The sequence below is a fragment of the Heterodontus francisci genome, chromosome 3 (assembly GCF_036365525.1).
Source record: "Heterodontus francisci isolate sHetFra1 chromosome 3, sHetFra1.hap1, whole genome shotgun sequence".
Classification (NCBI taxonomy): Eukaryota; Metazoa; Chordata; class Chondrichthyes; order Heterodontiformes; family Heterodontidae; genus Heterodontus; species Heterodontus francisci.
Window position 1 is genome coordinate 190,312,971 of NC_090373.1, and position 14,574 is coordinate 190,327,544.

At 44.1% G+C, this 14,574-nt stretch overlaps 1 protein-coding gene across 1 annotated transcript in view; it reads right to left on the minus strand.

The window, feature by feature from the left end:
• Nucleotides 1-14,574, minus strand: part of acbd3 (acyl-Coenzyme A binding domain containing 3) — a 72,801-nt gene that overhangs the window by 27,632 nt on the left and 30,595 nt on the right. The window contains exon 3 of the mRNA XM_068027931.1: nt 8,965-9,105. Coding sequence (XP_067884032.1) covers nt 8,965-9,105 — 141 coding nt within the window. The remainder of the gene's footprint in view (nt 1-8,964; nt 9,106-14,574) is intronic.

Below are 14,574 nucleotides of genomic sequence, written 5' to 3' on the forward strand. Positions count from 1 at the left end.
CTTAATCTTCCACACGCAACTGAACACAAGCTGTTTACACAGATTAATCCTTTCAGCCCCATAATTCTGGTGAATCTGCACTGCACCCCCTCCAAATCCAATACATCAGTCCTGACGTGCAGTGCCCAGAACTGAACATAGACTAACCAGAGCTCTATACAGTTGTAACATAACTTGTACCCTGTTGCATTTCAGTCCCCTTGAGATGAAGAATATCCCACTGGCTTTTTAATTATTTTTTGTAGCTGTCCACCAGCTTTTAGTGATTTCTGTACCTGGACCCTTAAATCTCTCTGCTCATTCTAGCTTGTTAGCATTTCAATAATATCCTCTGTGGCTAAGTATTACATGCTCAAACAAGACTCAGTAATTTCTCCTAAGCTCACGCTCAGTGAGGATTTTAAATTGATGACTTCTCATCCCAGACTCCACAGGAAGTAGCCACTGTTCATTATCAAAATCTCGATTAAATCTCCTATTCTGTAGTTGAAAAAGACTCCCCCCACCATGCCCCATTCTTGCATTTTTTTCCCAACCCTAGTTGCACTGGATACAACTGGGTAGCTTGCAAGGCTACTTCAGAGGTTCTGTTAAGAGTCAACATTACTGAGGGAACTGGAGTCATGTGCAGTTCAGACCAGGTAAGGATGGCAGCTTCGTAGTCCATATTGGTACCAACGATATAGGTAGGAAGAGGGATGTGGTCCTATAGAAAGAGTTTCGTGAGCTAAAAAGTTAGCAAGCAGGACCTCAAAAGTAGCAATCTCTGAATTACTCCCAGTACCACCCGCGAGAACAGAAATTGGAGGACAGTGCAGATGAATTTGTGGTGGGAAAGATAGTGCAGGAGGGAGGGCTTTAGATTCCTGGGGCACTGGGACCAGTTCTGGAGAAGGTGGAACCTGTACAGGCTGGATGGCTTGCACCTGAACGGAGCTGGGACAAATTACCTTGCGGGGCAAATGCTAGTGCTATTGGGGAGGGTTTAAACTAACGTGGCAGGAATGTGGGAACCAGGAGATAACACAAGAGACGAACACCAAGGTGCACAGATAATTGGGGGACCAGAATGAGAGAGGGAGTGAGGGGGAGGAAGGGGACAGAGAGAGAGAGAAGGGGGAGGGGAGGTTGAAAGAGAGAAAAGGCAGACAAAGGGTGAAAGGGGGGGGGGCCAGGGGTGTGGGGCCAGAGAGAAAGGATGATACGGGGTGGGGGGACACACAGGGAGAGAGAGGGGGGGGAGACAGTCATCAAGATCACTTGACAGAATGACATCTGCAATACTCCGCATTGATTCATCAAGTATGCAGGCAAATATTGACTACTTGTGCAATTAGTCTTCTCATTTAAAGCTTCTTCACGAGAGAGAGAGAGAGAGGCAAATCTGCAGGAAAATCACAGATGCGCAAGAACTACAGAGTGGTGATATTGGGAGACTTTAATTACACAAATATCGATTGGGATAATTTTACAGTAACAGGAAAGGAGGGGGAGGAATTTCTAAAATGTGTTCCTGAGAACTTCCTTGATCAGTATGTTCTCAACCGAACCAGAAAACAGGCATTGCTGGATCTGGTGCCAGGAAATGAGGTGGACCAAGTGTCTGTGGTGGAGCCCTTAGTTAAGAGTGATCATCGTATCTAAAGGTTTAGACTAGTAATGCAGAAAAGCAAGGAACAAAATAATGTAGAATGTCTAGAATGCAAGAGGGATAATTTCAATGCGATGAGAAGGGATTTAGCCAGGTTAGAATGGAACCAAAGACTGACAGGAAGAGCTGTATCGGAACAATGGGTTATCTTTAAGGAAGAGATGCTTCAGGTACAGGCTAGGAACATTCCAACAAGGGTGAAAGGTAGGGGAACTAAGAACAGGGCTCTTGGCTGACGAGGGAGATAGAAATGAAACAAAAAAACAAAAAATAGAAGTGTGTATGATGCATGTCAGGTGAGAACCAGGCTATATACAATAAGTTGAGAGGGGAGGCAAAGAGGAAAATAAAAGTATGAAAATAGAATGGCACTCAACATAAAAGGGAACACAAAGATCTTCTACCGGAAAGTAAATAGTAAGCGAGTAGTAAGAGGGGAGTGGGGCCTGTTAGGGACAGAAAGGGTAATATATGCTTAGAGGCGCAGAGCAAGGCTAATATACTTCACTAAGGAAATGGAGGCTGACAAAATATCAGTAGAAGCAATTGACAGGATAAAAACTGGGGTGGGGGGGGGGGGGGAGGTACTAAAAGGGCTGGCTATGCTTGCACAAATGGCTTGTATCTCAGGTTGCTAAAGGAAGTGGGGATGGTGATAGCAGCAGGCCTTGCCATAATCTTCCAATCTTCCCTGGATATAGCAGATGTGCCGGGGATTGGCGAGTAGCAAATGTGACACCCTTATTCAAGAAAGGGTGTAACAATTACAGGCCAGTTAGTTTAACATCAGTGGTGGGTAAGGTTTTAGAAACAATAATCAGGGAAAATACCAACGGACACTTAAAGAGAGGTTCGAGTTAATTAAGGATAGCCAGCATGGATTTGTAAAAGGCAGATCATGCTTGACTAACCTAATTGATTTTTCTTTTGATGAAGTAACAGAGAAGGTTGAAGGGAATGTAGTGGATGTTGTCTATATGGATTTTAATAAAGCATTTATTAAGGTACCACATAAAAGGCTGGTTAATAAAATTGAGGCTCATGGAATAGAGGGTCAGTGTCCAATTGGATAAAAAATTGGCTTAAGGGCAGAAAACAGCGTGTCATAGTAAATGGTTGCCGTTCAGACTGGAGGATGGTAGGCAGTGGTGTTCCCCAAGGGTCAGTGCTGGGACTATTGCTTTTTTTGCTAAATATAAATTACTTGAATCTTGGAATAAAGAACAGAATCTCAAAATTTGCTGACCACACCAAACCTTTTCTTTTATTCATTCCTGGGATGTGGGCGTCACTGGCTAGGCCAGCATTTATTGCCTATCCCTAATTGCCCTCGAGAAAGTGATGGTGAGCTGCCTTCTCGTACCGCTGCAGTCCATGTGGGGTAGGTACACCCACAGTGCTGTTAGGAAGGGAGTTCCAGGATTTTGACCCAGCAACAGTGAAGGAACGGTGATATAAGTCAGGATGGTGTGGGGCTTGGAAGGGAACTTGCAGGTGGTGGTGTTCCCATGCATCAGCTGCCCATGTCCTTCTAGGTGGTAGAGGTCTGGAAGGTGCTGTCTAAGGAGCCTTGGTGTGTTGCTGCAGTTCATCTTGTAAATGGTACACACTGTTGCCACTGTGCGTCAGCGTTGGAGGGAGTGAATGTTTGTGCAAATCAAGCAGGCTGCTTTGTCCTGGATGGTGTCGAGCTTCTTGAGTGTTGCTGGCAGCCATCCAGGTAAATCACACTCCTGACTTGTGCCTAGTAGATGGTGGACAGGCTTTGGGGAGTCAAGTGGTGAGTTACTCGCCATAGGATTCCTAGTGCTGACTTGCATTTGTAGTCACAGTATTTATATGGCTACTCCAGTTCAGTTTCTGGTCAATGGTAACCCCCAGGATGTTGATAGTGGGGGATTCAGCAATCGTAATGCCATTTAATGTCAAAGTGGAGATGGTTAGATTCTCTCCTGTTGGAGATGGTCATTGCTTGACATCAGTAAAGTAATGGAAGGTATCAAATTGGCTGGGTTGGATTTGTCCTTTTTGTGTACAGGACATACCTAGGACATTTTCCTCATTGCCGGGTAGATGCCAGTGTTGCAGCTGTACTGGAACACCTTACTGATTTTCCTCATTGCCTGGCACTTGTGTGGCATGAATGTTACTTGCCTCTTAACAGCCCAAGCCTGGATATTGTCCAGATCTTGCTGCATTTCTACACGGACTGCTTCAGCATCTGGAGTCGTCACGAATGGCGAACATCCCCACTTCTGACCTTATGATTGAAGGAAGGTCATTGATGAAGCAGCTGAAGATGGTTGGGCCGAGGACACTACCCTGAGGAACTCCTGCAGTGATGTCCTGGAGCTCAGATGATTGACCTCCAACAACCACAACCATCTTCCTTTGCGCTAGGTATAACTCCAACCAGCGGAGAGTTTCCCCCCCCGATTCCCGCTGACTCTAGTTTTGCTAGGGCTCCTTGATGCCATACTCTGTCAAATGCTGCCTTGATGTCAAGGACAGTCACTCTCACCTCTCGAGTTCAACTCTTTTGTCCATATTTGAACCAAGGCTGTAATGAGATCAGGAGCAGAGTGGCCCTGGTGGAACCCAACTAAAGAGTCACTGAGCAGGTTATTGCTCAGAAAGTGCTGCTTGACAGCACTTCTTTGACACCTTCCATTACTTTACTGATGATTGAGATTAGACTGATGGGGCAGTAATTGGCTGGGTTGGACTTGTCCTGCTTTTTGTGTACAGGACATACCTAGGAAATTTTCCTCATTGCTGGGTAGATGCCAGTGTTGCAGCTGTACTGGAACACCTTGGCTAGGGGCGCAGCAAGTTCTGGAGCACTAGCCTGCAGTACGATTGCCGGAATGTTGTCAGGGCCCATTGCCTTTGCAGTAGTCATTGCCTTCAGTCGTTTCTTGATGCTGGGGACTTCAGGAGGAGGCAGAGATGGATCATCAACTCGGCACATCTGGCTGAAGATTGTTGCAAATGCACAGATATGCTGGGCTCCCCCATCATTGAGGATGGGGATGTTTGTGGAGCCACCTCTACCATTAGTTGTTTAATTGTCCACCACCATTCACGACTGAATGTGGCAGGACTGCAGAGCTTAGATCTGATCTGTTGGTTATGGGATCACTTAACTCTGTCTATCGCATGCTGCTTATGATGTTTGACATGCAAGTAGCCCTGGGTTGTAGCTTCACCAGGCTGACACCTCATTTTGAGGTATGCCTGATGCTGCTCCTGGCATGCCCCTCTTCATCTTCATTGAACCAGGGTTGGTCCTCCGGCTTGATGGTAATGGCAGTGTGGGGGACATGCCAGGCCATGAGGTTACAGATTGTAGTTGAGTACAATTCAGCTGCAGCTGAAGGCCCACAGTGCCTCATGGATGCTCAGTCTTGCATTGCTAGATCTGTTCAAAATCTATCCCATTTATCACGGCGACAGTGCCACACAACACAATGGCGGGTATCCTCAACGTGAAGATGGGACTTAGTCTCCACAAGGACTGTTTGGCAGTCACTCCTATCAATACTGTCACAGACAGATGCATCTGCCGCAGGCAGATTGGTGAGGATGAGGTCAAGTATATTTTTCCCTCTTGTTGGTTCCTTCACCACCTGCCGCAGATCCAGTCCAGCAGCTATGTCCTTTTGGACTCAGCCAGCTCGGTCAGTAGTGGTGCTATCGAGTCACCCTTGGTGATGGACATTGAAGTACCCACCCAGAGTACATTCTTTGCCCTTGCCACCCTCAGTGCTTCCTCCAAGTGCTGTTCAACATGGAGGGATGCTGATCCATCAGCTGAGGGGAGGGGGTAGGTGGTAATCAGCAGGAGGTTTCCTTGCCTGTGTTTGACCTGATGCCATGAGATTTCATGGGATCCGGAGTCGATGTTGAGGACTCCCATGGCAACTCCCTTCCGACTGTATACCACTACGCCACCATCTCTGCTGGGTCTGTCCTGCCAGTGGGACAGGACATATCTGGGGATGGTGATGGCAGTGTCTGGGACATTGTGTGTAAGGTATGATTCCGTGAGTATGACTGTCAGGCTGTTGCTTGACTAGTCTGTGGGACAGCTCTCCCAACTTTGGCACAAGTCCCCAGATGTTAATAAGGATGACTTTGCAAGGTTGACATGGCTGGGTTTGCAGTTGTAATTTCCAGTGTCTAGGTCGATGCCAGGTGATCTGTCCGGTTTCATTCCTTATTGACATCGCAGTGGTTAGATACAACTGAGTGGCTTGCTTGGCCATTTCAGAGGGCATGTAAGAGTCTATCACATGGCTGTGGGTCTGGAGTCACCTGTAGGCCAGACCAGGTAAGGACAGCAGATTTCCTTCCCTAAAGGACATTAGTGAACTTGGAGGTGCAGCAAACAGTGAGGATGATATGAACTGCCTGCAATAGGCTAGCAGAATGGGCAGATGGAATTTAATACTGACAAGTGTGAGGTTGTGTATTTGGCAGAAGGAATAGGAAGAGGCAATATATACTTAACGGCACGGTTCTAAAGAGTGTGCAGGAACAGAGGGACCTGGGGATGCATGTGCACAGATCTTTGAAGGTGGCAAGATGTATTGAGAGTGGTTAGTAAAGCCTATGGGCTCTTGGGCTTCATAAATCAAGGCACTGATTACAAAATCAGGGAAGTTATGAAGAACTGTTATAAAGTTCTGGTTAGGCCCCAAAAGGAATATTGCGTCCAGTTTTGGTCACCACACTTCAGGAAGGATGTAAGGGTCATAGAATCATAGAGTCATAGAGAGATACAGCACTGAAACAGTTCGTGCCGACCATCAACCACCCATTTATACTAATACTACAATAATCCCATATTCCCCACCACATCCCCACCTTCCCTCAATTCTCCTACCACCTACCTACAGTAGAGGCAATTTACAATGGCCAATTTACCTATCAACCTGCAAGTCTTTGGCTGTGGAAGGAAACTGGAGCACCTGGCGGAAACCCACACGGTCACAGGGAGAATTTGCAAACTCCACGTAGTCAGTACCCAGAGCAGTGAGGCTGCGGTGCTAACCACTGTGCCGCCCCATACTTCAGAGGATGCAGGGGAGATTTACCAGAATGGTTCCAGGGATGGAAAATTTTAATTATAAGGTTAGGTTGAAAAAGCTGGAATTTATCTCCGCAGAACAAAGGAGACTGAGGGGAGATTTAATGGAAGTGTACAAGATTATGACAGGCTTAGGTAAGTTAGACACGGAAAATCTGTTCCCATTAACAAATGGTACAAGGACTAGGGGGATACAGATTGAACGTTTTGGGCAAAAGATGCAGGAGGAATATGAGGAAATACTTTTTTTTTAAATGCAGGAGGTGGTAATGACCTGGAACTTGCTGCCCACAAGGGTGGTGGAAGCGGAGACAATCAATGACTTCAGGAGGAAGCTGGATGGCCACTTGACAGAAACAGACTTGCAGGGCTGCGGGGATTGGGACAGACTGCATAACTCAGTGGACTTGATGGCCTCCTTCTGTGCTGTGAATGAGTTATTTGTCCCATTTCGCTTCCCAGATCTAAAACAATGCTTCGTTCTTGGTTGGATCAAAAACACACTGATTCAGAAAGCAATTTTGGATGACTGCTAAATGAATCATCTTTACTGCACTCATTAGAACATATTAAATAGGAGCAGGCCATTCAGCCCTTCGAGCCCACTCCGCCATTCAATGAGATCATGGCTGATCTTCAACATCATTTTCCTACACTATCCCCATATCCCTTGATGTTTTTAACATGCAGAAATCTATCCAACTCAGTACTGAACATACTCATGTTGGAACAGTTAAAATCATCCATTATTGCCATGTTGTTCTTGTATATCTAAGTCTACACATCTTACATATCTTTTGTATGCTGTTGATGACAACGCCCAAAAGTTGGCTGGAATTATATGTCTCATCTAATACACTAAATCCTAAAACAAGTTTGCAGAGCTCTTCCTTAGTGTGATCACCACTGTTTGGCGGCCACTAATGCATACTGAAAATTGCCTCTTTCTGTTTAACTCAATCCTTAGGGATACCATCTTAATGAAATCCCTAGGATGTCATATACAAAAGGCAAGATAGTGAGAATGCTGGAAATCTGAAATATTTCTCAGGGCATTATGTTCTTGCACGGTGATAGTATTAAGAAAAGATTCTGTCACACCTCCATACTTTTTTCCCCTCCCTATTGCTCAAAATTTTACAACCAGCAATATTAAGTTCCCAGTCTAACTCAAACTTAAAACATGTAAGTTACAACTAATCAATCATGGCCCTCTGTATTTATCAATTTTTAAAAATCATCCATTCTGGGCATATAGGCTCAATGGCAAGGCTGGCACTTATTGTCTATCCCTACTTGCCTTTGAGAAGGCGGTGGGCCTTCTTGAACTGCTGCAATCCTTGAGTGTGTGCTCCCGCAGGGCTGTTAAGATGTGAGTTCCAGGGATTTAACCCAGTGACAATGAAAGAATGGCATTATATGTTCTTAATGCATCTTACTCTGCGATTTTGTTTTGAATGCTTTGTGCTTTGACATACATCCCACTGGAGAAAACAAACTGTCAAGTGCTCCCCCAACACCGCACCCCCCCCCCCCCACAAAAAGTAGTTAGACGGTTGCCAGTAAGTAGAAAACTGCCACATAAAAACTTTAAAAAATTATAATTAAGAAAGTTGATTTGTGGCAAGAGGGGCGTTGGCTCAACTGCTAAGGTATAGCCTGCGTATCAACATTACTTGCACTTCAAATTTCGGACACGAGGAATTAAATATCTACGTTTAGCAGATTTAAGGGCTTGTTGCCCTATTCATTTTATTTGGGCTAATTAAAATGGATAAAGAAAACTTGCATTTCTATAGGTCCTTTCATAGCCCTAGGAAGTCCCGCAGCACCTTCCAGCCAATGAAGTACTTTCAAAGTGTAGTCACTTTGATCTGTTTTTTTTGTGATGTTGGTTGAAGGATAAATATTGAGCAGAACATTGGACTCTCTTGCTCTCATTAGTGCCACGGCCTCTGTTTAACCCTAAGGACGCCTGCTCTGACGCTGCAGTACTCCCTCAGTACTGCACTGGACATTTCAGCCTAGATATTTGTGTTTAAATTTCTACAGTAAAACTTGAACCCAAAACCTTGCTACCCATTGAGCCACTACTGACACCATGTGATAGAACAGCTCAGAGAAATAGTTGGCCTGCACTGTTTGACTTGACACAGTGCTTTATAAACACAAGCTCCTTATTAAATCACTATCCTACAAAGACAGGCAGTGCTTCTCTTACCTCTTCCTTTCCTGCTCCTCCTTCTCTATTTTATGGGATGTGACATATGGTTCAAACAGACTGCAGCACTTGTTTAGTAACTGGACAAATTCCACCATGGCATTTTCTTTCCTCATGTTTCCCAGGGCGGTCCATTCTCTCCTGATGATAAACATTAGTACAGTTAGAAAAGACAGACACTTATGCAGTGCCTTACCAAATCTCAAGTATCACAAGATGCTTCGAACATCTATTATAATATGCAGTTTCTGTCTGTCCATGCTTTCCTGATTGAGCAGTAGGCTGAATTGGTGGGCGGAGCCAGCACTCAGCAGAAAGTTTATCGGCCCAATTTTCCACTACGGGGAGGTGAGCTGTGCAAAATAAAAACTTTTTTTTGGCATTCAGATTTGGTGCCAAATGAGAGATCAGGTCTACAGTGGATATAGTCATAACGGCACAGGAGGCCGCCATTTGACCCATCAAGCCCATGCCGGCTCTCTGCAGAGCGATCCAATCATTCCCCCACTCTAACCCTGTAGCCCTGCAAGTTTATTTCCCCTCATGTGCCCATCCAATTTCCTTTTGAAATCATTCATTGTCTCCACTTCCATCACTCTTGTAGGCAGCGAGTTCTGGGTCATTAACACTCTTCCTCACATTCCCCCCTGCATCTCTTGCCCAAAATCTTCAATCTGTGTCCCCAAGTCCTTGTACCATCAGCTAATGGGAATTGCTTTTCTTTGTCGACCCTATCCAAATTTGTCAGGATCATGTACACCCCTATCAACTCTCCCCTCAATCTCCTTTGCTCCAAGGAGAACACAGCTTTTCCAACCTAACATTGTAGCTAAAATCCCTCATCCCTAGAACCATCCTAGTAAAACTCGCACCCTCTCAAGGACCCTCACAACCTTCCTAAAGTGTGGTGACCAAAACTGGACACAATACTCTAGTTGTGGCCTAACCAGAGCTTTACAAAAGGTTGAAGGTTTTGACACATAAAATGAGGGGTGAATTTTATATGCACTCGTGAGACTATAAACATAAAATTGAGAGAGAACGAGGTAAAATTTAATCAATGCAATAGCAAATAAATATAACCAATATGAGAGAGAGGCTGAGGTAAAATATAATATAAAAGAGAAAGAGACACTGAGGTAAAGTATAATCAATGTAATATAGGGATCGCAGAGGGAGACCCATTTTAAAAAAAAAGACAGCTTCTGTTGGGTTCGTAGGTCTTTGTTTTGGTGAATGCTTTGCAAGGTCCAGTGAAATTTTGCACCTGTGGGCTGACATTTGCTTGATTAGATACTGTTTATGTTTAGAGATACAGCACTGAAACAGGCCCTTCGGCCCACCAAGTCTGTGCCGACCATTAACCACCCATTTATACTAATCCTACACTAATCCCATATTCCTGTCACATCCCCACCTGTCCCTATATATTTCCCTACCACCTACCTATACTAGGGGCAATTTATAATGGCCAATTAACCTATCAACCTGCAAGTCTTTGGCATGTGGGAGGAAACCGGAGCACCCGGAGGAAACCCACGCAGACACAGGGAGAACTTGCAAACTCCGCACAGGCAGTACCCAGAATCGAACCCGGGTCCCTGGAGCTGTGAGGCTGCGGTGCTAACCACTGCGCCACTGTACCATTTTGTTGTAACATTAAAGTACAGTGTGTTTTGAGAGTTTTTTGATCGATTCAATGCAAGGCACCTGTTCAATGGGGAAGACATCTTTGGTGGGCAGTGCCTGGCGCACATGGAGTTGCACGGGGAGATGACTATGGTGATTGGTACTGCAAAGATTTGGAGGTAGACTGGCATAAAACAGGATTGACATCACAGAATTTTAAGAAACTGAGACTGAGGTAAAATATGAGCATAATATAAAATTGAGACTCTGGTAAAATATAAAATAGAGAAACTGAGGTGATGATGGCAGGGATGGGGATGGCATGGGAGGGATGCAAGGAATGGGATGGGGATGGCATGGGAGCGATGGTACGGAACGATGGGATGGCATCGGAGGGGTGGATGAGATGATAGAGTTGGTTGTGCGGCAAAATGGCGGGGACAATTATTTGATACAGCAGACCTGAAACTGGTTATGACTTGTTCAAATGAAAACATTTTCTTCACATTTAGATTTGGCTCCAAACGAGATATCAGGTCTACAGTGGATAATGTTCAAGGTTTTCACAAGCACTTGCAAGACTATAATATAAAACTGAGAGAATACTCGAAAGCTATTCTTTATGCTAAGAATAAAGATGCACTAGATTTGAATGAAAAGTTATTAAAGCTGTCAGGTGAATTGAAAGGATACATCACCATTGACTATAGACGGTAAGAGTCTGTACCCTCCAGAGTTTTTCCAGTCTAACGCCAATGGGAATGCTTCCACACAAGCTTAAACTCAAGGAAAGAGCATTTATAACGTTGCTATGGAACTTGAATCCTGAACAATGTTAGGAAGCGGTTTTTTTTCGATGATAGATGCTGAGGTTATAACAGGCAGATTTGAATTATATTGAGCCCATCAGATGTAAACCTGCCTTTTCAACTCAGGAGAAAATGGTTCCCAATTAGACTTTCATATTTTATAACGATAAACAAGTCACAAGGCCAGACTTTTGATAAAATTTGTATTTATATTGCTAGGCCTGTTTTTACACATGGACAGCTTTATGTAGCTTTTTCCAGGGTCAGAACTTTTGATTATGTTAAAAGCTTTGATGAAATAACCATAAATCCTGTATTTAAAGAAGTTTTGTTGCAATAAAGATACTAATTTCACTGCTAATGTTTTGTAGGTCTCTGCTCGTAATGAATTACTTTGAACTGCAGCCACTTAAGTACTCAAGCCATCGGGTACACTGCAAGATCCAACCACCAGCAATATGAATACCCAGTTATTCTGTCTTTTGCAGTGTTGATTAAGGCGGAATGTTACCCAAGTGCAGTCTGACCAGAGTTGCTTCAGCATATTAACTGAATTTTAACTCAACTGGTTTGGAATTAAGTTTCTTGTTGTTCTTTAAAATTGTGCCAACTGGATCTTTTAAGATCCACCCCATCACCAGAACAGGCATTCAGTTGAACACCTCATCTGAAGGACAGCACCTCTGGCAATGTAGCAAGCATTTCCTAGATTATGTGCTCAAGTCCCATAATGAGGTTTGAACTTTCAACTTCATGACTCAGAGGTGAGGGCTACAAACTGAGCCACAATAATACTGGATCAAAGAAAGCTAAAGTAGAACCAACACTTGGCTTTCATTTTTAGCATTAAACTGATAATTATAAAAGACTGACTTCTATTACAGCATTCATTTCTTTCTGAAATAAGTTTTGCTAGTGCTGTTGGGGAGGGTTTAAACTGTTTGGCAAGGTGATGGGGACCTGGGGGTAGAGTCAGCTGAGACAAAATCAAAAATTAAAATGGAAGACGGAAAATTAATGGATGAGTCTGGAAGACAGAGGAAACAAGGGTTAGAAAATAAAACAAGAGTGTTTGGCAGTGCTCAAGGGTATCTATTTCAATGCAAGGACTATGGCAAATAAAGCAGATGAGCTGAGGACACAGAAAGACACGTGGCAGTATGATATCATAGCCATTACAGAAACATGGCTTAAGGGAGGACAGGAATGGCAGCTCAACGTTCCTGGTTACAGGGTTTTCAGACGTAATAGGGAGGGGGATAAGAAAGGAGGGGGAGTGGCAATTTTGGTCAAGGAAACTATTACAACTGTGAGGAGGGATGATATGTTGGAAGGTTCATCAAATGAGGCCATATGGATTGAGCTAAGGAACAAAAAAGGGGAAATCACACTGCAGGAAGTGTACTATACACCCCCAAACAGTCAGAGGGAGATAGAAGAGCAGAAATGTCGGCAAATCTCTAAGAAGTGCAAGAACAATACGGCAGTAATAGTAGGGGATTTTTAATTACCCCAATATTAACTGGGATAGTTTTAGTGTGAAAGGAATTGAGGGAACAAAATTCTTGAGGTGCATTCAGGAGAGCTTTTTTGCCCAGTATGTAGCAAATCCAACAAGAGAGGGCGCAGTTTTAGGAAATGAAGATGGGCAGGTGGAAGGAGTGGCAGTGGGAGAACATTTTGGTGATAGTGATCATAATTCAGTCAGTTTTAACATAATTATGGAAAGTGACAGAGATAGAACAGGAGTTAGAGTGCTCAATTGGGGCAAGGCCAATTTTACTAAACTGAGGAGTAATTTAGCGAAAGTGGACTGGAAACAGTTACTTGAAGGTAAATCAGTGTCAGAACAGTGAGAGGCGAAGAACCTAAGAACATAAGAAATAGGAGCAGGAGTAGGCCATTTAGCCCCTCAAGCCTGCCCCATCATTCAATAAGATCATGGCTGATCTGTCCCAGGCCTCAACTCTTCTTTTGGGCTTGCTCTGCCTAACCCTCGACTCAGATTTCAAAAATCTATCTACCTCTTCCTTAATTACATTTAGTGACCTAGCCTCCACAACTGAGGCAGAGAATTCCAGAGATGCACCACCCTCAGAGAAGAAATTCCTTCGCATCTCAGTTTTAAATGTGTGCCTCCTTATTCTGTGACTATGTCCCCTAGTTCAAGATTCCCCCACTAGTGGAAACATCTCAACATCTACCGTCAAGCCCCCTTAAAATCTTATATGTTTCTATAAGATTATCTCTCATTCTTCTAAACTCCAATGAATAAAGGCCTAATCTGTTTAGCCGTTCTTGATAAGACAACTCCTTCATCCCAGGAATCAGCCAAGTGAACCTTTATTTATTTTATTTTTAGAGATACAGCACTGAAACAGGCCCTTCGGCCCACCGAGTCTGTGCCGACCATCAGCCACCCATTTAGACTAATCCGACACTAATCCCATATTCCTACCACATCCCCACCTTCCCCTACCACCTACCTATACTAGAGGCAATTTATAATAGCCAATTTACCTATCAACCTGCAAGTCTTTGGCTGTGGGAGGAAACCAGAGCACCAGGCGAAAACCCACGCAGACACAGGGAGAACTTGCAAACTCCACACAGACAGTACCCAGAATTGAATCCAGGTTGCTGGAGCTGTGAGGCTGCGGTGCTAACCACTGCGCCGCCCAACTGCCCAACTTCTTAACTGCCTCCAAGGCTAGTATATCCTTCTTTAAATACAGGGCCTCACCAACACCTTGTACAGTTGTAGTTGGATGATCAGCCACGATCATAATGAATGGTGGAGCAGGCTCGAAGGGCAGAATGGCCTACTCCTGCTCCTATTTTCTATGTTTCTATGGAACAAGACTTCCCTATTTTTAAAACTCTAATCCCCTAGCAATAAAGGCCAAAATTCCATTTGCCTTCCTGATTACTTGCTGCAACTGCATGCTAACCTTGAGTTTCATGCACAAAAACACCCAGATCCCTCTGTACTGCAGTATTTTGTAATATTTCTCCATCTAAATAATAACCTGCCTTTTTATTCTTCCTACCAAAGTGGATTACCTCACACTTTCCCACATTGAACACCATCTGCCAAGTTTTTGCCTGCTCACTTAACCTATCTATATCCCTTTGCAGATTCATTCTGTCCTCATCACAACATGTCTTCCCA